The following is a 20,894-nucleotide window of genomic DNA, read 5'->3' on the forward strand; positions in this document are numbered from 1 at the left end:
ACTGACATGTTAAGTGTGTTTGCTGCAGACATAACTTCTATTACATTTCTATCTTCACTGCAGAAATTACATGAGTATTCTTCAGGTGCAACCCAGCATGCAGAGCTAGCACAGGCTAAAGAAACTGGTCCATAAACCTGCAGCTGTTCTTCCTGTTTATAATGCTGTTACCATCCCACCCCAAAAAACAAAACGCTGCTGAGCCAAATGTAGGTATCTCTAGAAATCATGTGTCTGCCAGAGTTAATTAGCTGGATAGGGGAGGCTGTTTTCTTCAGGCATAGTTCTGCTGACGTGGGATTTGTGTGCTCCTGTTGCAAGGCAGTGTCACTCTGCACCAGCTGTGTGAGTGCCCTGCAGGATCCTGCTTGGGGTCCCTCCTGGCGTCGAGGTAAAGGCACTTGTGCCAGAACAGCCTCTGCCTTTCAGTGGAGAGGAAAATGACAGCCCAAGTCTGTGGGTTTCAACATCATAGCACAGGAAACAGAGGAAATCCTTCACCTAGGGAAAGTGCATTCATCATCTTCAGGCTGGAATGCAAAACAGAGCCCTATATCCAAACATGTTTGCCGGGTACTGAGTGCTAAATATAAATGCACATGTACACATACCACAGTACCAATCGTCTCCTTCTGCCTCTTCACCTTTTAGATCTCCCTTCTTAGCTCCCCTTTTCATCACCTAAATTAAAGTCTTCTGTGCTACCTGACAGCTCCTTTGGTCCCTGATCCCAGCATCTCTGCAGGAGAGTTCATTTGCTGCTTCTGCCTCCAGTCCTCTCAGAAACTGCACTGCCCGTCTCGCCTACACTCGTGTGGCCACCTGGTTGGGTCAAAATTCCACCAAACACACCGCCCAGACTTCCTTTAGCAGTCTGGTGCATCCTCTTCCTCTGCAGTACTGGATGGTTCTGGTCTGAATTTTGCAGGGCATGATGTCTGATAGTTACAGACTATAAAAGAGAAAGCCTGCAAGTAGCCTTAAATTTCCCCCTCCGCCCCATCTTTGGGGAGTTTCAAGCCCCAACTGGAAGAAGCTATGAGCACCCTGGTCTGATCTCACAGCTGACCCTGCTTTGAGGAGGAGGTTGGGCTAGAGACCTCCTGATGTCACTTCCAGCCTGAATTATCCTACCAGCCTGTAATCTTGCTAACTAAGGAATCAGGGTGCCCCAAAACGAGAGCAAAATGCTGCCCAAGAGACAGCATCCCTTCTGCTGTTTGTGGTTTCTTCCCCTTCACAGCACCATTAACATGAGCAGGAGGGTCACCTGGCCTACATGGGCAGCTCTTCTCAGCCCCCCCTGAAAATTCTGTTATACCCTCAGGTGTTTATGGCAGCCCTCCATTAAAGAAAGCTGCAGGACAAACAAACTAGCAGCAAGGCAGGATTGGCTTTATGAGTGGCAAAATACCACCTGTTTTTTTCTGTGATATTCAGGGAAATAGGGCTCTGTGTACATCCACTGATAAAACATGCCCATGCCAAAGCATGTACATGTGGTCTCCCTGGCCCGTTTTTTTCCTCCTTATATAAACAGTTTAGCAAATCCCAGTGATCAGATAACTGCTTGGGCCAATAAGCAACAATACGAACGGTCTGCCTTACACCACTTCTGCCTCATCTGGATCTCCATTTTCTTTCTTATTTTTTCCCTACAGCACTCCAGATATTGTAGTTGTTTATTTAATTGGCTTTATTGTTGTGGCCGTCTTTCAAATGTCTGCCTGAAATGTGCTAAGAAGCCAAGGAACAAGAGAATTATAAGGTTTCCTTGCCAGGTGTCAAATGACAATTAAGGCACATCCTTTTTAAACTGGGCTAGAAGAAAAGGACATTATTGAATATTTAACAGGTTTACACAGGAAGAAAGTAAGCACTTTGTATATCTGTGTACGTGTACATGTGCACTGTGAATGGATTTATTACTGTTTAAACCATTATATAGCACATTGCTCAAACACACGTGATATTAGTGCATTTTGTTTTTCAGACCACATTTGCATGTCTCTGTTGTATCTTGTTACTAAAAAAGCAGGCAGTTCTCCTTATCACTCAGCAAATCTAATGATACGAAGCTCACTAAAAAAATAAAGGGTGCAAAACAACCTTTGGTTTGCATTATGATTTTAATTTTTGCATTGCTAGCACCTACCTAAAAAGGCAGCCCAAAGGAAGTGGTGAAGATTCTAGGTCCAAACTTTTCAGTGAGGCCTGTAGTGCCTAGGTGGTTTACTGATGAATGTATACAACAGTTCAAGTGGAAACTGTGCCCTTGAGTATTTGTTACCTCAGTACCTCAGCAGCATTGCCTCAGCCTTTAAGCCTAGAGAGTACAGACGAGAGTTGTATAAAATTGAGTGAAAAGGTATAAAGCAACCTTCTGTGGATATGAATGCTTGGTATATGACCCCTGTGCTATGTAACAGGTACATTTTGGCTGAATGATCCATATTTTTCCTGCCACAATTGGGAATTCAGACCCATTTTACACAGGGCCTGGGAGACTCATTCTACCTGCACTGATTTCAGTGGAAAAAGGACAATTTGCACCTATGGGATGAGTTTGCATGCATTCTTATTCAGTGTTACATAGGAAATCTGTGTCCCTACCAACTTCACCCATGTTTCTAAATCCTGGCAGCTGTGTCTCCATCCTTTTCCTCTTTAGTAAGTTGTTGTTACCTCTTCTGAAAGGAACTGAAGAAGGGTTTCAGGAAAAAAAAGAACAAGACATGTCAAAATAGGGTAACCTAATGTTGCATCTGCCCAACACGTTTTAATGGTGAGGGTAGGCTGACACAAATGATGCAGAAACTAAGGAAATGAACCAGGGGGAAGGATAAAAGAGACATAAACAAGTGAAAACAAAAGAGCAAGTAGCCAGAAAGTAAGAAAATATAAATCAAATCAATTGCTGGGTGTGCATGTGCAAGTGCACATGTGCATGCATTAGAAGCAAACTTTCTCTGGAAGACGAAACAATTCATGAAAAACCTTTCTTTGAGCTGGTGCACAAAAAATGGTGCACTTACGATCACGCCAAATGATAAGGAGCCTACTTGCTTATAACCTTACTGAGATCAAATGAGTTGCCTTACAGCACGTATTTTCATTGTCATAAATTATTAACTAATGTCCAGTTCATTTGAAAGAAAAAGGACTTCTTTCTTCCCCTGTATTTTGTTGTTGCTGACTTCTATGCACTGCCATTTTCCAGTCTCATCCTGGATCATGTAGTGAGCAAAATCTACCAGGCTACAGAATATGCATCCTGAAAATGTGATTCACTTGGGAGGAAAAGAAACATACTAGTAAACCCCAGCTCATTCAGTTCCACAATGTAATTTCACCAGACAGCATGGCAGAATATTTCAAATTTCTTTATCAGCAGGCTATAAACTTATGTGGATCTACTAATTGTTCCCAGGAACAGGGAAGGAAAAGAAGCCACCTTCCTGTTGACTTCTAAATTCATTAAGTAGGAGCATGGCAATGGCTGACCTCAGTGACAAATGATTTTTTCACTTCACTAGGTATTTTAAAACATTTCCTGGGAAGAAAATTCAAGATGAAACAGTATTTCTTGAAAACTTTCTCCCTGAATCACAACATAAGAGGGAAAATTCATCCTGTATCAAATTGTTCCATTTCAGCAAAACAAAGTATTTTGTTTCAAAATACTTTGCGTTTTAAAAATTTTTATATTAATTTGGAGAAAACGTTAAGTGGATTGGAGCAGTACTTTCCAGCACTTCATTTTAAAATCACTGCAATTAAGCCATTTCAACTTGGAGATGAGGGGGCTGCCTTTAAGAGAGAAAAATGGCTGTTCGACAACCCACCATGAATTTGAGACTATGAAGTATTCACATACTTTAGGAGAGCAAAATATGCCTTTTTCCATCTTCAACAACTTGAGGCTGTGACACTTTTGCCTCCTTGTAATGAAAAGCGTTATCAGCAAGTGTCACACATCTTTCATCCTTGCATAATTAGAAAGTGGGGAGAAATTTCCCAGGTGGGTGCCTTAAGTTAGACCCTTGCATCTATATTTAGACACATGAATTTCACAAGCAACTCAAGCTGTCAAACCCCTGAAAGGAGCAATCCATCCCTCCCTCCCTCCTACTTGCTCACTGTCTCCTTGTCCTCTGTCTTGTGATCGAAAAAGCATTAACGAAGTCCTGTGCTGAGCGTGGCTGGGAAACAGCAGAAATGTGTCCCTTTAGCTTGGATCAGTGCTCTGATCCCTCACTTGAGAAGTGGTGGCAGAAAGGCAGGCGCAAGCAGCCGTGAGTAACAAAAGTACTGGGCAGTGCTGATCTGTCGCATTCAAAGAAGTATGATCCAACAAGCTGTGAGAAGCTACAGCTCTTTCTGTAGACAAAGGGAGTTTTAGGGAACTATCCCTGTTCAAAAGTGTTCATCTTATTTTATATTACAGATTTTTTTGGGGGGGGGGGTCAAAAGTGAGAAAATAAAGATGGTGGTATACATAATAATAGAGAAAGAGGGAATATTTGTGCACTGGCATAAATCATGTCAATAAAAGGAGGTTTGAGTTAAAGTAATGGAGAATCTAACCCTGATTAAAGTGTATCCCAAATCACAATCAACACATCTTAAAGAGTGAGTGCCAGTAGGTCTTGACAAGAGAAACAAGAGTGCTGAATGCTTACTGCCTAGCAAAATAAGTTTAGTTTCTGAGTAGCCTGTGGATTTTAGTACCTGAGGCCTCCGGGGTACCCAGCATCATGGAGTAACAGTAGAAAGCATGGATGGACATCCCAAAATGTTATTGTCAGGAGTGGGCTAAGTACTGGTTCAAGAGAAACTCCTAACACAACTGGTTGACTGCCAGCTTCCAACAACTATTTCCAGTTTCATTGTCTGGAGTACGGAAGCAGTAGAAGACACCTATTCCTCTAATTATTACTGCATATTTATGGTTATATCCCGTACTGTGATTTCGAAAACGAAAGTGCATATCTGAGAGATGTTACAGAAATTGGGGTGAAGGGATACTGAGATATCAGTATTTTCAGTATTCAGGTATTTTCAGTTAATCTGTATGTGCTTTGGAAGAAGTGGATTATTAGAGAATTACTGTTTTTCTTTTAAATAAATCTGTCTGTTTTACAAATAATTCACGTGCCCTTTGTGCGTTAGGAAAGCAGTTGTGAATAACAAGAGTGAAAGTTATTCCTGATGACATTTGAAATGCTAATTAATACCTAGAAAACTATGGCTCATTGAAATAAGTTTTACATATTTATTTTTGTGTGTATGTGCATGTCTGTATGTCTTCCACAGGCTGGAACAAGAAATACAGAAATTAGAAAGTGAGGAATCCCAAATATCTGCCAAAGAACAAATCATTTTGGAAAAACTAAAGGAGACTGAGAAATCCTTCGACAACTTGCAAAAGGTATTAAAAAAAAACAACAAAAAACTCAAGCACAGATTGAAACCAAGGTAGACTCTTAGCACTGTTTGAAAACAGTAGTTATAATTCATGCACTTATGGGAAGATTGAGAGCAGTTGCAGAGCATGTAGCTTAAACCAGGATCAGCAAGACTAGAAAAGATATAGAGGCATCAGATCTATTTTGGTTGGGTTACTTGGATTTCCCCTTCCCCCTCCAGCTTTTTTTTGAAGAGGGATTTCAGGGACTATCTCCCTAGCTTATCTGCAGGGGAACGATGTGAGCTTTCGGCCCCACTGAAAGATGTCAGCAGGATCCTGAAAGGCATCTCAAACCTCCCTGCTCCCAATAGCACCCAGAGATAGCGGCATTCACCACAAACGCCACTTCTGAACATTACAGCCTGCAACAAACAGCAGTGTTCTCCTTAGTTACACCATGTCCCTCTCCCTCAGCCTCTAATGGCGCCTAAACCTGAGGAACCACATCCCCAGTTACCCATTTAAAAATTACAAAGAACCATAAAAGCAAGCCTAGCATAAAAATCAAGACTTCATGCAAATTATACCCAAAATATAAAAGGTTTAACCCAACATTTTATTTTTCCCTTCACAGAGTTTCTCACACCAGGATGGTGGTAAGTGCCTTTTTATTATTGTATAGATTTGGGTTTAACAAGAGTTGCTACTATAGCTTTGTTGCAAAGGTTTACAGAGTGGGGGTTCTTCTTTTCATTGTATGTTTCTGATTTATTGATAGAGCCATTACATTTTTTGTTTGGTATTGCTATAGTGCAAGCACAAACATCACTATTGTGGTGAAAGAGTATTCCTTTGGCAGAGCTCTACCTCTTCTTACGTGCACACAAGGGGAAAGAACAGCATGGATGACTTACTCAAAACAGACATCATACAACTTCTATGTTATTGACCCCATTCACCACATGATAGCCCTGCACTGCAGACTCCTTTTCACCTCTCTGTGGTCAAACTTCTCCACTGTATGTGCTCATGCTCTGTTCATAAACAGTTAAATACAATGAGGTCTATTCCTAATATACAGGAACAACTATTAAAATTAGGTTACTTCACTGATGAATGATATTCTCTGTGTGATGATTCTTACAGAAGGAAAACCTCGCATGGGTGGATAAGGATGTAATAATTCCTAATTTATGAACTTAGTGTCACACTATGTGTGATCAGTCTAAATACTGAGCTATAAATTTAGGTGTCTGAGTGAGCAAATAATATGGTTGGTTCCCAGGAAGCAAGAGAGACCCTTGTAGTGCCTCTCCAGGACCCTTAGGACCCGGGAAGGATATCATGCTGATCCATCTGCAGATAAATCTGTGCTCCAGACACTCATTCTCAGTACATGTCTTTGAACTGACAAGATTCAAAATACCGAGGTCAAGACTAGCACTTCCAGCTGCTGATACAGCCATGCCCAACTGTACTGTGAGTATAGATGAGGAATATGCAGGATGATCCTAACATCAAAGTACTAGGACACAATGGAAGGTTAATACATAGCATATGAGCTGACTTGGAGCTGTCTTTTTGAGGTGATTAATATTACATAGTAAGAGGGTTTTCTTTTTAACTCGAAGATCTAGTTCAGAATTTTTCACTTCTGTTAGCAATGTAATTCAAGTTTTACATTAAATCCCATTGTAAAAAAAAAAAAGTAGTCCCAGATAGGATGCTCCATGGTAAGAACTTACTCTTCCTCCCTCCTGGGCCACTTGAAATTGGCTACCACAAAGTAAATAAAGATCCAGAATGGTAAATATTTTGTACCTATACAGAGTTTCACCATGGTTGTTGGTAAGTTTCCAAAAGAAGAATGGTGCCTACAGGAATTAGCATCCGAAGTACGCAGGAGCGTTTATGACTTCTGCGAGATCAGATCTGCCTCTTCATGTGTGTTGTGATGAAATGGGAACCAAAAGAAACCCCAGCTAGCAAATACAAAGCAGTAGTTTCCCCGGAGGTATTTTATTATAGCAATGTAGTATTTCATTGGGTTCAAGAGGAGCGTCACTGCTCTCCAGATTTTGCCTGCTTTCAGTGGATGCCTCCCTCACAGACTGAGCCAGAAGCAAGGACAGCTCGTGATTTCTGAAGGGTAACAGAAAACTTCAAAATTATGCCAAAGAGAAGAGAGTCCCTCTGGAATAAATGCACAAGCAGAGGGAGCAGAGGGTATAGCTAAGTTAACTGGTACCTCTTGTCCTCCGGACCACTTGCTTTATATATCTTGTCCCTTCCTCTCAGCAGCTGGTCCTTGTGGGCTGAGGTGGGCCGGGTCATCCTCTAAGCAGTACTGTACTCTGGTCCTCTAAGGATGACCAAGGCTGCAAGCTGTCCTGTTAGCCCTCCCACTGTGGGCACGATGCGATCATACATCTTCACATGGTGAAAGCTGAGCAGGTCCTCTGTTTTCTGCTCTCTGACAACAGTCTGTGAGGGTAGCTGGTCAGAGCAGGAAGAAAACATGTACATAGCTAGCTGCAATCACTTTGTTACCATAGATTTTTCCTTCCTTCAAAAACATGTAGGACTTGCTTTGTTGCAGCAGATCAACCATCTGTCTGGCAACCATTTGTAACATATGCTGCAGAGGAAAATGGTAAGAGCCATTGGATAATACACCAAGGTTGTGTAAAACACGGACACAAACCAACACCAACCTGTTGGAGCAATTTCTTCAGTTGCTGCCATATCCTGAAAGACTTCCAGGCCATAAATCTCACATTAGTTTGCTCTGTGTCCATCCCTCCCTTTAGTCTAAACACGATGACGGTACAGAAAGTGATTTATCTCATCATTGTGTCCCTGTGCATGTTTTTGTGCCATATATATGGTGGTGACAGAGCTTTTGAGTGTGCAGAAGGCACAACTACAGGGAGCTCAGAGCCCAGAGGGGTCCAGGCAAAGGCTGCAAGGGGAGGGGAGAAGTGGTGGTGAGCACTAGTGGCCGATCAAGTGACTCTCTGTGTCCTTCCTACCCTTCCCAGAAAACAACTGTGTTTGGCAATGACCATTTCTGAGCTTGAAGTCATCCAGACACAATAAACACAAATTCCACATTTTCCAGGCTACGAACACTCTTTGCCTTCATAGATCACCACACAAGAGAAAGCAGAGCAGAAATGCTGAGGCTGGGGGCCACGGCCCTGCCTCCTGCAGTCATGCTAGTGCCAGCTCCTTGGTGGCTTGTCACTGACAAGCTCTCCATTAAACAAAGCCTGAGATGATGCTAGGAATAACATAATTTGCTGCTGCTCAGGTCTGCAGTCAAAACCAAGCATGCTGTAGTGCTATGCTTCATGCACATCATGAGCAATGAGAAAGGTCTTACTCTGTGTGTGCATATGTTTATGGCTCAATGTATATATAAAATAAAAGTCACATTAAGATCTGATATAACTCCCTTGACTGCTGAAGCTGCCTTAGGGGCAAATTTGTCCTCTGCAGTCTTTGGCCATCTGAATGCAAGCTACATGCTGCTACTTATAAGGTGGAAATATGTGCCTGCAGCCCAGAAAGTCAACCGTATCCCGGGCTGCATCAAAAGAAGCATGGCCAGCAAGTTGAGGGAGGTGATTCTGCACCTCTAGTCCACTCTGGTGAGACCCCACCTGGAGTACTGCGCCCAGCTCTGGAGTTCTCAGCAGAGGAAAGACATGGACCTGTTGGAGCAGGTCCAGAGGAGGGCCACAAAAATTATCAGAGGGATGGAGCACCTCTGCTAGGAGGAAAGGCTGAAAGTTGGGGTTGCTCAACCTGGAGACGAGAAGGCTGTGGGGAGACCTTATTGTGGCCTTTCAGTACTTAAAGGGGGCCTACAGGAAAGATGGGGACAGACTTTTTAGTAGGGCCTGTTGCAATAGGACAAGGGGTGACAGTTTCAAACTAAAAGAAGGTAGATTTAGACTAGATATAAGGAAGAAATTTTTTACAATGAGGGTGGTGAAACACTGGCACAGGTTGCCCAGAGAAGTGGTAGATGCCCCATCCCTGGAAATATTCAAGGTCAGGTTGGATGGGGCTCTGAGCAGCCTGATCTAGTTGAAGATGTTCCTGCTCATTGCAGAGGGATTGGACTAAATGGCCTTTAAAGGTCCCTTCCAACCCAAACTGTTCTATGATTCTATGACTGTACTTCAGCCAACATACAGAAGCCACAATTACAGTAACAGTACAGTTTGCACAAACCTCTGTTTGAATTTGGCGTGTATTAGCATATATTTGGCAAAGCTGTGGCTCTGGAAACCTGGCCTGCATTGTTTAGTTCCCAGCACATTGCTTAGTGACTCTTCTGCTTTTCTCTCCTCTGATCTTGATCAGCTGTGCAGCCAAACAGCAAAACAGACAAGCATGTCCTCAGAGGAGTCAAGTACAGATCTTTGTAGAGTGCTTTCCATGTGTCCTGTAAAAACTCATCAGCAACAGTTTTTCAGTTGTAGGATTTTAAGTAACTTTTTAATTTTATCTGCGTGTATGGCTGCCACAATTACAGCACCTCTGGCCACCTGAGTAAAAACCATTGATCACCAACCTTTGAGTGCAGCCTGTTAGTCGATTTCCTACCCACCTCACAGACCATCTATCCAATCTGTATCTTGCCAGTTTGTCCAGGAGAAGGCTGCAGGAACCAGTGTCAAATGCTTTGCTCTCCCCATGTCCACAGAAGATGTTATTTTGTCATAGAAGGTGATCAGGTTAGTCTGTCATGATTTGCCATCTGTGCTGGCTTTTCCCAATCACCTGCTTCATTTGGTTTGTAATAGTTTCTAGGAGGACTCATTCCATCACTTTCCCAGGGAATGAAGTAAGAGTAACAGGCCTCTAGTTTCCTGGGTCCTCTTTTGGTCCCTTCCTGTAGACAGGTATGACATCTTCCCTCTTCCAGTCATCAGGGACATCCCCTGATCTCCATGACTTTCAAATCATAGAATCATAGAATCGTCAAGGTTGGAAAAGACCCTTAAGATCATCGAGTCCAACCGTCAACCTGTCACTGCCAAGTCCATCTATACCATGTCTTCAAGCACCGTATCTATCCGTTCTTTGAATACCTCCAGGGATGGAGACTCAACCACTTCCCTGGGCAGCCTCTTCCAATGCTTGACCACCCTTTTGGTGAAGAAGTTTTTCCTAATATCTAACCTAAACCTCCCCTAGCGCAGCTTGAAGCCGTTTTCTCTCGTGCTGTCACTTGTAACTAGGGAGAAGAGACCGACCCCCACCTGGCTACAACCTCCTTTCAGGTAGTTGTAGAGAGCAATAACGTCTCTCCTCAGCCTCCTCTTCTCCAGGCTAAACAACCCCAGTTCCCTCAGCCGCTCCTCATAAGCCATGTGCTCTAGACCCTTCACCAACTTCGTTGCCCTCCTCTGGACACGCTCCAGCACCTCCATGTCCTTCTTGGAGTGAGGGGCCCAAAACTGAACACAGTACTCAAGGTGCAGCCTCACCAGTGCTGAGTACAGGGGCACTATCACCTCCCTGGTCCTGCTGGCCCCACTATTCCTGATACAGGCCAGGATGCCATTGGCCCTCTTGGCCACCTGAGCACACTGCTGGATCATGTTCAGGCGGCTGTCAACCAACACCCCCAGGTCCTTTTCTGCCAGGCAGCTCTCCAGCCACTCCTCCCCCAACCTGTAGCGTTGCATGGGGTTGTTGTGACCCAAGTGCAGGACCCGGCACTTAGCCTTATTGAATCTCATGCAGCTGGCCCTGGCCCATTGGTCCAGCCTGTCCAGGTCCCTCTGTAGGGCCTTCCTACCCTCCAGCAGATCGACACTTCCACCCAACTTGGTGTCATCTGCAAACTTACTGAAGGTGTACTCGATCCCCTCATCCAGATCATCAATGAAGATGTTGAACAGGACTGCTCCCAGTACTGAGCCCTGGGGAACACCACTCATGACCAGCCGCCAACTGGATTTGACTCCATATAACAAATATTATAGGCAGTCACCTTGCAACAGTGTCAGCCACTTCTCTTAACACCCTGGGATGGATTCTGACCAGACCCATGGATTTATGTGGGTTGAGCCCTTGCAAGAGGCCACAGACCAGTCCTTCCTCCAGTACTGGTGGGTCAACACATGAGCTGTCATAGCTGTTTGATCTTGTGATCTGGGGTCCAGCTACACCAGTAAAGACAGAGGCAAAGAAGGTACTGAGAAGCTCTGCCTTGTCAGCATTGTTAGTGACTAGTTTCCCTGCCCTGTTTAGTAATGGACCTATATCTTCCCTGTGCTTCTGCGTATTGCTCACAAATCTGAAGAACCCTTTCTGGTTGTACATGAGATCTTTGGCCAATTTCACTTCTAGCTGAGCCTTAGCTTTCCTGATTGCATCTCTGCATGTTCTAGCAAGATTCTTGTAGTCCTTGATGGCTATTTGGCTGCCAGTATACTTCTTTTTTGCTTTTAATTACACCTAAAAGCCTATTGTTAAGTCAGGATGGTCTTTTGTTCAGCCTTCTTCCTTTCCCTTGTAGAGGATGGACCATTCTTGTGCTTTCAGCAGGCAATTCTTGAATAACTCTCAGCACTCACAAGCTCCTTTGACCTCCATGGATGTTTCCCATGGAGCATACTGAAGATGGCTCTTCTAAAATTTGGGGTCTTTGTCCTACTACTGGTCTTCAGTGTGCTCAGCAGGATCTTAAACTCCTCAATGTTGTGGTCACTGTATCCAAGGCTATCTTTGGTAGTTATGTTGTCAAGTAAATCTTCCTGATTTGTGAGTAATAAATCTAGCAATGTGCTGCTCCTAGTCAGCATATCCAGCCTCTGTAGCAGGAAGCAGTCCTCAACGTATTCCAGGAACCTGGTGGACACAGTGCACCACTATGTTTTTTTTCCCAACAAATGTCTGGGTAATTGAAAGCCACCCATGAGGAACAGATTCTGTTGGCCCAAGACTTCCTTGAGGAGCCAAAGTAAGGTTTTGGTGGTTTCATCATCCTGATTGGGAGGTCAGTAACATACCTAACATAAGACCCCCCTTGGTGATGATCCCTCTAATCTTGATCCAAAGGCATTCATTCAATAGAACTGGCATGGTCTCCAGAGCCGTCCTCTATACACTCAAATTTCTCTTTCACATAAAGTGCAACTCCACCTCTTCTTCTTCCCTTCCTATCTTTCTGAAAGCATTTGTTGCCATCCATTGTGGTCTTCCCATCATGTGAGTTTTCCCACCAAGTTTCTGTGATATCTATGACCTCTCTCAGACTGGGCACGGAGCTCTAGTTCCTCCTGCTTGTTGCTCAGATTACATACATTGGTATACATGCACTTGAGGTGGCTGAACTTAGGGTTCTTGCCTTTGGAAAGGGTTGGAGAGCATTCCTTACTGCTCTGGTAGGTGCGCTCATCCACCCTGTTGCTTATGGATATACAGGTGTCAGCTGTGGACCCTACCCCCCAAGTTCGTTAGTTTAAAGCATGATCACTAAGTCAGAGACAGGCTATTCAGCTATTAGCCAAGCTTCCTGCTTAAACCTCCGTTCATGGTCTTACAAACATGGTGGGAAGGTCATAATCTCTGTTGCATCTGATGTAGCTCCATGGAGCTCCAGAGGGCTTTGCAGGTGGAACAGCCCTGCCCTGGGAGCCAGTATTTGCAGAAGACCTTAGGCACTAATTTTTGTGGTAGTCAGACTTTTTAAAGATAATCTGCATGGGAGCTATTCTGAGCAGTTCTGAAGGCTTGGTTTTGTGTAAGCACCCTTGAAGAATTGCCTGGCCCCATATGTTTTCCCAAGCACTTGTCTGTCTAGTAATATGGAAGTGTGCCATAGTCCTAAAACACAGGTTGTTGTAAGTAGTACAAAAAGCCGCAGGACATGTTTTATGGCATCCTTAGATATTAATAACTCATAAAAGGTTGAAATAAAGATACTGAATGCAGTCAGTTCAAATGCTCTAATTTATGTTCTGTCTTACTTCTCATGCAAATGAAATGTTCATTTGAGTCTCATCTGCTCCTTGTAAAATTGATCTCTTATATCCTTTTTAAAGGTGCTAAATGAAACAGACCTTGTTGCCAGTGAGATAAAGGGAAATGAGCATGTTTGTTTCATTTGGGGGGTATGACACAGGAACTGGCAGAATCATCCAAGCCCCAACTTCTTCTAGTCAAATACCCCATTTCTGACATGTAGCACCACCACTTGCTTCAGAAGAAAATACAGGAGAATCCTACCCCCACCACTGCACCACAGCGTTCCCTTCTGAGGACAATCATGAGAGATTGTCAGGAGCCCTGAAGCTAGCTTTTAAATATTTTATTCTAAGTAACATCCAGAGAAGTTTCTAAACTGAGTCAATATTAACAACACCTAACACTTACCTACATATTGTCTCCCAACACAGGAGGCAAAAAACCCCCAACTTACTAAGGTCCACAGGCATGTACAGCATCAAAGTGAAAGTTTCACCATCAAGCTGTACAACTGATCTTGCTTACTACTAGACGTCAGCAATGGTAGCTGCCAACATGGTTAGCTCAGTTCCCTGTACAGGCACTGGGAAAAAACAAACACTTGCAAAGGATTTTGCCTCCTGCAGCGCCCTGGGATAAGAACTGTACACTTACTGTGCCTATTTATTCTCATGGACTGCAAAAGAAGTAAGGATGATTAGTTAAGCAACACAAATCTGCACTGATTACACCCACGTGTGGACAGATAGGTCTGTCACTCAAGTCGCTGGATGAGTGTGTACTGAAACTACTGTCCCAGTAGTACACTCTACTAAATTTCTACCGTATCCAGAACACAAAGTGCCTTCTTATTCTCACCCAGAAACACAGTCCCTGCTTCTTTCTTCTGAGAAATTACTTCAGTTTTCAATAATGGCCTGCTCATTTGGTGGTGATATTTCCTAGAATAACAACACCAAGCATTGTACCAATTTCTCATCAGAGGCAAGAAACCCTCCAAAAGAAAGTAGCTGTTGCTGGCCATTTGTCAGTCATCTGTGTCCTAAACAATTATTTCTCCTAGGCTCTACTGCTAAAAATAAAAAAACTTTGAGGAAACAGTATGCATTGAAAATATAAAAGCCCATTTCCCAAGACTGTCATTTATCCACTGAAGTATGCAATAAAATAATATTTCCCTGGCTGAGTTTTTTTCAAATTCATCTGTTACAAACTGAACTTACATACTAACTTCCTGTCTTTCTGGAATGAATTTACACTGTGCCTCTGTGCCATCCTCCTCTGACACAGGAATGGGGAAAGGGGACCTCCTTACCTGAGTCACCTACAGTGCCCCATGGAGGGATGGAGTGTCTTCTTGGTGACTGCGATTAGTATCTTCCTGCACCCAGCAGCGCTGGTAGCCACTGCACGATGTTAGGACAGCAAAACCATTTCACTAATACCAGGCCCAATTTTCCTGCCAAAGGAGCAGACTTTGGGATTAGATGTAGCACATCATGTCTTTGCTGAGGATGCCACCCGGTGTAGGGGTTTTTCCTGGGATGGGTGTTTGTCCATAGGGAATGAGATGAAAGGATCTCCCTTCACCAGCTGCAGTAAAACAGGACATTTCATTTTCTCTCCTGTCACGAGTTCACTTTTATGGTCTGCACTCGTCTTCCTATCTCACCTGCTTATAACAAGAAGAGGCACCAAGGAAGGCAGATTCTGCCTCCTACCCTGACACATGGACCACGCCATACCAAGGGTTCAACAACTTAAATTATAAACAGCAAAGTACCCTTTGAGGAAAAAGAATGCTCTGTTTCACACCAGATAGGATCTTATGTTTGAACAGAAATTTAACCATTTCCATACAAAACTGAAAATATTTCCAGTTGATAAGAAAGCATGTAATTTTTTTTTCTTTTTCATTTTGGTTTGGCACCTGAACTGTAAGTCAGTTATTTGCACAACTCTCCTCTGAGCTCTACTTTTAGCTCAGCCACTGAATGCTAGCAGAACGAGATACGCTATCTAGTTTTATTTAACCCAGCCACAAAACATCTTCTGCTAAATATTTGTAAATTTCTTTAATGTCTCATCTGAAGAACATTTTTAGCTTATGCTAAACAACCATAAGCTCAAATGTAAAACAAGTCAGTCCTTTAAGACACCTTTCTACTAGTTCAGGGTTTGTTAATGAATGATGGCACTGCAGACCTGGCAGGTGATGAATACCTTGTGAAGGTCACAGTGGACACCCGATCAGTATCTATGCATGATTTCATTATTATCTAACTTTCAGCTTTAAGAACAAAAAGCCAAATGCCGGTTTGATAATGTTGGAAACAACCAGTGCAAAAAAGCTGGCCTTTCATCCCATTCAGTCAACACTAGCATTTTTAGGCTTTTATATCTCTATTTGAAATGTCATGTATTCTGGGTAGCATGTTAGGTTTGTTCCTTACCTTCCCTCTCTCTGCCTCCCCTGTTTTAAAGGTCACGGACTTGATAAATCCAGAACCTCCTGACAAATAATTTTATGTGTTCAACTGACATAAGGTTTGAGTCATCTGGACCCATTCCCTCCTGCCTCAGCTAGTCTATTGAACACCAATCACACGACAGTGACTTTGCACTTTGTTTGCTTTGATCCAATTATCTAGTACAAAGCTCCAGTGACTATTGTCGGGGCTGACAACAGTCTGCTGTCTAAGCAATGAAGCCACTGGGGCTCATAGCACAAATCTAACTGTTTCCTGTTCTCTGACACCAGATGCAGTAAATTACATTTACTCCCAGATCCCTGAACTCCCAACCCTCTATTCACGAACAGCAGAGCCAGTTCCTGGGCGGGACGGAGCAAGCAGAGTAGCTGGTAAGTCTCAAGGAGCAAAGTATGATAATATCAGTCCAGTAGCCATGAACTTTTTTTGTTATGTTACCTTAATGGTGTCCCAATATCATTTAAATGCCAGGAAATGCCACTTGATTTGTATTTTGTAAATAAGTCAAGGCTTTTTGAGCAGCAATGAGTACTCTCAAAACAATATAGTTGAACCACATACAAGTAGCATAGGAAATGTGTCCAATTTTTTAACATGGAAACATTCAGTTCTTTCCATCTCTGCTGATACAAATACATGGTATTTAGGCCAAGGTCTTGCCTCCTCAGTTATACCCATGCAATTCCCATTAAGATGGATGAGACAGACAGGCATTCACAAGACCCCATACGTGCTTCAAACTTTTATGTCATTTTATATTAATTTGTATATTATTCTTTCTTCTTGGGGAAAGGACGGGGAGAATTACAGCATGTTTTGTGCTTGGAGTCATACACAGATTTTTCTAACACTTATTTTTCAGGTTATGTGTCTTAAATGTAACAACATGATTGTTAAAAGCTGTATGTTTTTCTTATTTTCAAGATCCTTCTTTTCTAAACAATGTATTCCCTATCTCAAGACCAAATTGCTGGTGGCTACTTAAGAGGTGTCACAAGGAGTGGGAATGAAAGGTGGCTTACGTGAAGAATGGGTTAACAAGCATAGCAGATTAATGTCTGCAGCTAAGACACTCCACACAGCTACAGGATATGTCATTTTGTTCAGAGGTCCTGTTGCAAGCCATTCCAAAAGCTTCCCTTTCACCAGTGCTTACCCTGATCTGTCTTAAAAGCAAGCTTTTCCCTGTGTGTTTTGTGCCATTTTGTCAACACCAAGAATACAATAATTTCTTTCATTCTTCAAATGACCGAGAAGCCTTGTTCATCTAGTCCTTATAAGAGTATCGTGTGTGTGCAATAGCTTAAAGAAAAGGCACCAGCATATGTGCTCAAAGGTGGACTGTGAGCATCCATCTTAAAACAAGCTCAAAGCCTACTAAGATTTTTTTGTTAAAGAACAGCCTCTGAATCCACGTAACAGGCAGAAGCCAGATCCTTTTGTCTGCACGTTGGGATCTTGTTGTCGTGAAGCACTGCACCATATTACACTGTAATTAAAGCTCATGCAGAAAACTTGTACTTGTGAATACAGGCTGTCATCTTCAAGTACTGCTTTCAGTTTCAACTCTATTGTGAGATAGTTTTGCATTGTATTAATAGAGCACATTTTGCAGTAAATAAGTTCTTGTTAAATAAAGACATTTTAGAAATCAACACTAGTTCGATTTTCAGCTAGTTTGACAAGCTGGGCTGCTAGGTTTTCCTGCAGAGAAGAAACATTATGCGTACAGGCAGATAAGCTAGGTTCTGTTATTCACTTCTCCCACAGCAGTGCATTTCACTAGTGAACAGCTTTCTAAGAAACTTGCGTATATTTATGCATTTACTTGCACAAGTAGCTTTAATGTCATCCCTGGGGCAGGTCATAAACTGCATGTTATGTCAGTATCTTAAAAACACTGCTGCTGAAATCATAGTAGAAGAAATGAAAAGAAAATGTTGACAGTGGCAAATGCTTAAGCAAATTAGCCAAACATAAAATACACAAGGACCATACCTGTTAACTTGCTAGATCAGATCAGACAGTAGGACACAGTCTTCCAAGCAGTGCTAGAACTTGTTGCCCAAAGTCTTCCTAGTAAGTAGGACATTGTTACTTATCAATACTCCATACCATAGATAAAAAGATGTATCTTGCAACTCTTCTTAAATATGGCTAGGTCCATGTGATTTAACTATCAGGTTTTCCCTATCTGCTTCTTACTTCAGACCCATTATACAAGCCTTCTTTTAATGCACACTACTGAATGAAATTTGTTCATTAAAACAGGGAGGGTCTGACAGATTGCACCCTCTTCTGCACTAAAAATATATGCAATACATGGTACTCAACTATTTCACAGGAACATCAGCAGCCTTTTCAGTAAAGTCATGCCCTAGATAATATTTTTATTGTTCAAAGAAAAGGAGAAGCACAGGAGCCCCAGGGGAGCTGAGGATGCTGCGTCTCACCAAGCAGGTAGCAGGTGGCCAGTCGGTGGGCTGGCAGGGCCCTCTCTGCAGGGCTGTGCTTCTCAGGACAAATCAGGAACTTCTGCCCATCAGAGATGATTTTCCGGATGTGCTGTTGCTCCCTCATAGTTCAGCTTTGCTTCAGTTCAGCTGGCTGCCACTCAAAATCCTGCCAGCGTGTCACTTTTAGCATCTGTACCATACGCTAGCCAACCCCTACTTTTACCTCTGTAATGTTTGCAGTTGTTGAACAGTATCTGCTTGAGCAGCCCTGGCGAGGTCAAGTGATGTTCAGAGCCCACTCACCCAAGGCCTGGGAGCCAAGCCAATAAATAGAATTCCTCTTCTTTTCCTCCTACCGCTCACCCCGACTCAAGAAACTGCATGTAGAAGGGAGAAAATTCCAGTGTTAGTGGTAGCACCTGCGTCTTTTTGTTTCATTACCCCTATAAGGTGGATTAAAGGCTTCAGGACAGAGTTACTTGCATGATACTTGAAGAACACTTGCCCACCAGCTCCTGGGCTGCAACAGTCCCAAGCAAGTGATCCATGCCAGCTGCTCTCCGAGCTGCACCATGGTGCAGTCTGCCACAGCTTCTGGGAGCAACCTGCTCCAGGGCTTAGCTGCTACTGGCCTTGGGGCAACAGTGTTTTTCCTTATTTCCAGCCTAAATCTCCCATTATCAGTCTATACCGGCTACCTCTCAGTCTCCTGCTCCACACCTTGGAGCAGAGCCCAGCTCTCAGCCCTGCAGCCTCCTCCTGGCTGCTGAGGCTGCTGTGGGATGGCCAGGCATGAAAACTCCAGCACAGGAACGGGGATCAGAAAACTGATATCCCTACTTCGTTGTGACAATGGGCATCCTGTGCTCAGGGTCATGACAGCTATGGACACAACTAGTCCATAAACCTCCCAAAGCAGTGGTAAAACAGAGTCATTAGGGATATTCCCCTAGCTTGCAATGGCCAAGGCAAGATCCCTGCTTCTGCAGCCCACTCCAGCCTTCAGCAACACTTCACTCTCAGCGGTAGCAATGCTCCTTCGCCCACCGGCACCTTCATCCTCCAGCCCCATGCAGGTGTCTATGCAATGTTGCACTTGGCCTAACCAGCCTTTCCAGGGCCGACCAAGGTCTGAGCAGATGCACACAGCACATAGATGGCCAGACCCCCATTTGGCTGGGCTGCCTACCAGACTGTACTCCTGGAGGCCAGAGAAGACCGCCTGGGGGGGCCAGCATGGATTCATTCCACAATACATTAATTTTCTGTCTAGAGCTATAGGGAGAGTCATGATACACGTCATGATAAACTTCCTACTGCTGATGAAACACTTTGCTTTAAGGATGCAGAAAAAAAAATTCTGCTGTGTGTGAATAATAAGACTGAGGGAATATATGAAAGCAAGAGTAACTCTTTTATATTCGTGATTTTTTAAATACAAGCATACCAAGCTACATTGGGTTTTGGGGCAAGGACATTCTGTACTCTCTTGAAAATAAGTCAGGAAAAAAAGCCAACACGTCAGTTTGTGGTGTCCCCAGAAAGACAAATCACGATTATACCATTGAAGTTCATTGGTGGAAATGGTCACCATAAGTTTCACGAACATTCGTCACTGCCTGTGGTAATTTGTAATTAAGTGTCTGTGGATGTCTGTCCAGGAGCCAAAATGTCTTCATCTGCATACAAGGAATGCTTAAACAGGTGACCACTTCTGGAAAATCTGTGAGACCTTTGCACACTTTTCTTTGAAAAGTGGTCTAGTGAGATGCCATCATATCTCTAAATGGGTGTTAGAGTGGTGTAGACTGCCTGTTATTCCTACTGTGTGGTCTCTACAATTTTCATCTTGTTACTGCGTCCTTCTTAACTGCTAGAAAAGCTTCTGTGCTGTTCTAAACCAGCATCCCTCACATGCATGTTTTTACCTGTTGTTTCATGATGCTTTGAAAATCAGTTCATTATTACTTTTTTCTTCAACTTTGGCAATGGTGCTTAGGGCCTAATTCAAATAAATGAGGAAGCACTTCTTGGCCATTCTGTACATTCTCTTAACCTGCAAGCAAAGATCACTGTTGATGCCTTGGTGTGGAAGCTGAGAGACATGCCCTGCCATGCGTCTGTGGGAGGAATTATCCCATTCCTGTGTGATTTAGTTTTTCCACCTGTAGAACAGGGGTAAACAATGTTTCTTCACCTCTCTAAAATGTTTTGAATGCTACGGATGGAAGAGTTAAGCAAGAACAAGCATTGATAATAAAACAGTCTGGGTGTTACTTGCAGCAAACAAAACTTGTTACCAGCTAACTGGCAGTTTGATGGCAGAGAAGGAAAAGAGAGTAGAGAGGTTCCTGGAGATGAGTTTCTCGCTGAATTTTGAGGCAAGTTCACAATTGAAAGGTGGAGGGCAACCTGCATGCTGTCACCTGCCTTTGTCTAAATTACACCTAACCCAAGTGCTCTTGGCGCTCTTAATTGATCAGAGACAGCTCCACACAGCATGAGCTGGAAGACTAGGTCCTGTTTGACACAGGTATGCCTAGC

At 43.2% G+C, this 20,894-nt stretch overlaps 1 protein-coding gene across 5 annotated transcripts in view; it reads left to right on the forward strand.

Moving 5' to 3' along the window:
* The window catches only part of PALM2AKAP2 (PALM2 and AKAP2 fusion), a 277,020-nt gene that overhangs the window by 108,546 nt on the left and 147,580 nt on the right, over positions 1 to 20,894 (forward strand). For 3 of the 5 annotated variants that reach the window (XM_087741632.1, XM_087741633.1, XM_087741636.1), the window contains exons 4-6: positions 5,317 to 5,431; positions 6,045 to 6,066; positions 16,164 to 16,265. In XM_087741632.1, the coding sequence (XP_087597758.1) occupies positions 5,317 to 5,431; positions 6,045 to 6,066; positions 16,164 to 16,265 (239 nt within the window). The remainder of the gene's footprint in view (positions 1 to 5,316; positions 5,432 to 6,044; positions 6,067 to 16,163; positions 16,266 to 20,894) is intronic. The other 2 variants (XM_087741637.1, XM_087741635.1) reach the window with 1 other exon arrangement.

This window comes from Nipponia nippon, unplaced genomic scaffold, assembly GCF_047370975.1.
Source record: "Nipponia nippon isolate SJK-2023a ecotype South Korea unplaced genomic scaffold, ASM4737097v1 scaffold_8, whole genome shotgun sequence".
NCBI classification, from domain to species: Eukaryota; Metazoa; Chordata; class Aves; order Pelecaniformes; family Threskiornithidae; genus Nipponia; species Nipponia nippon.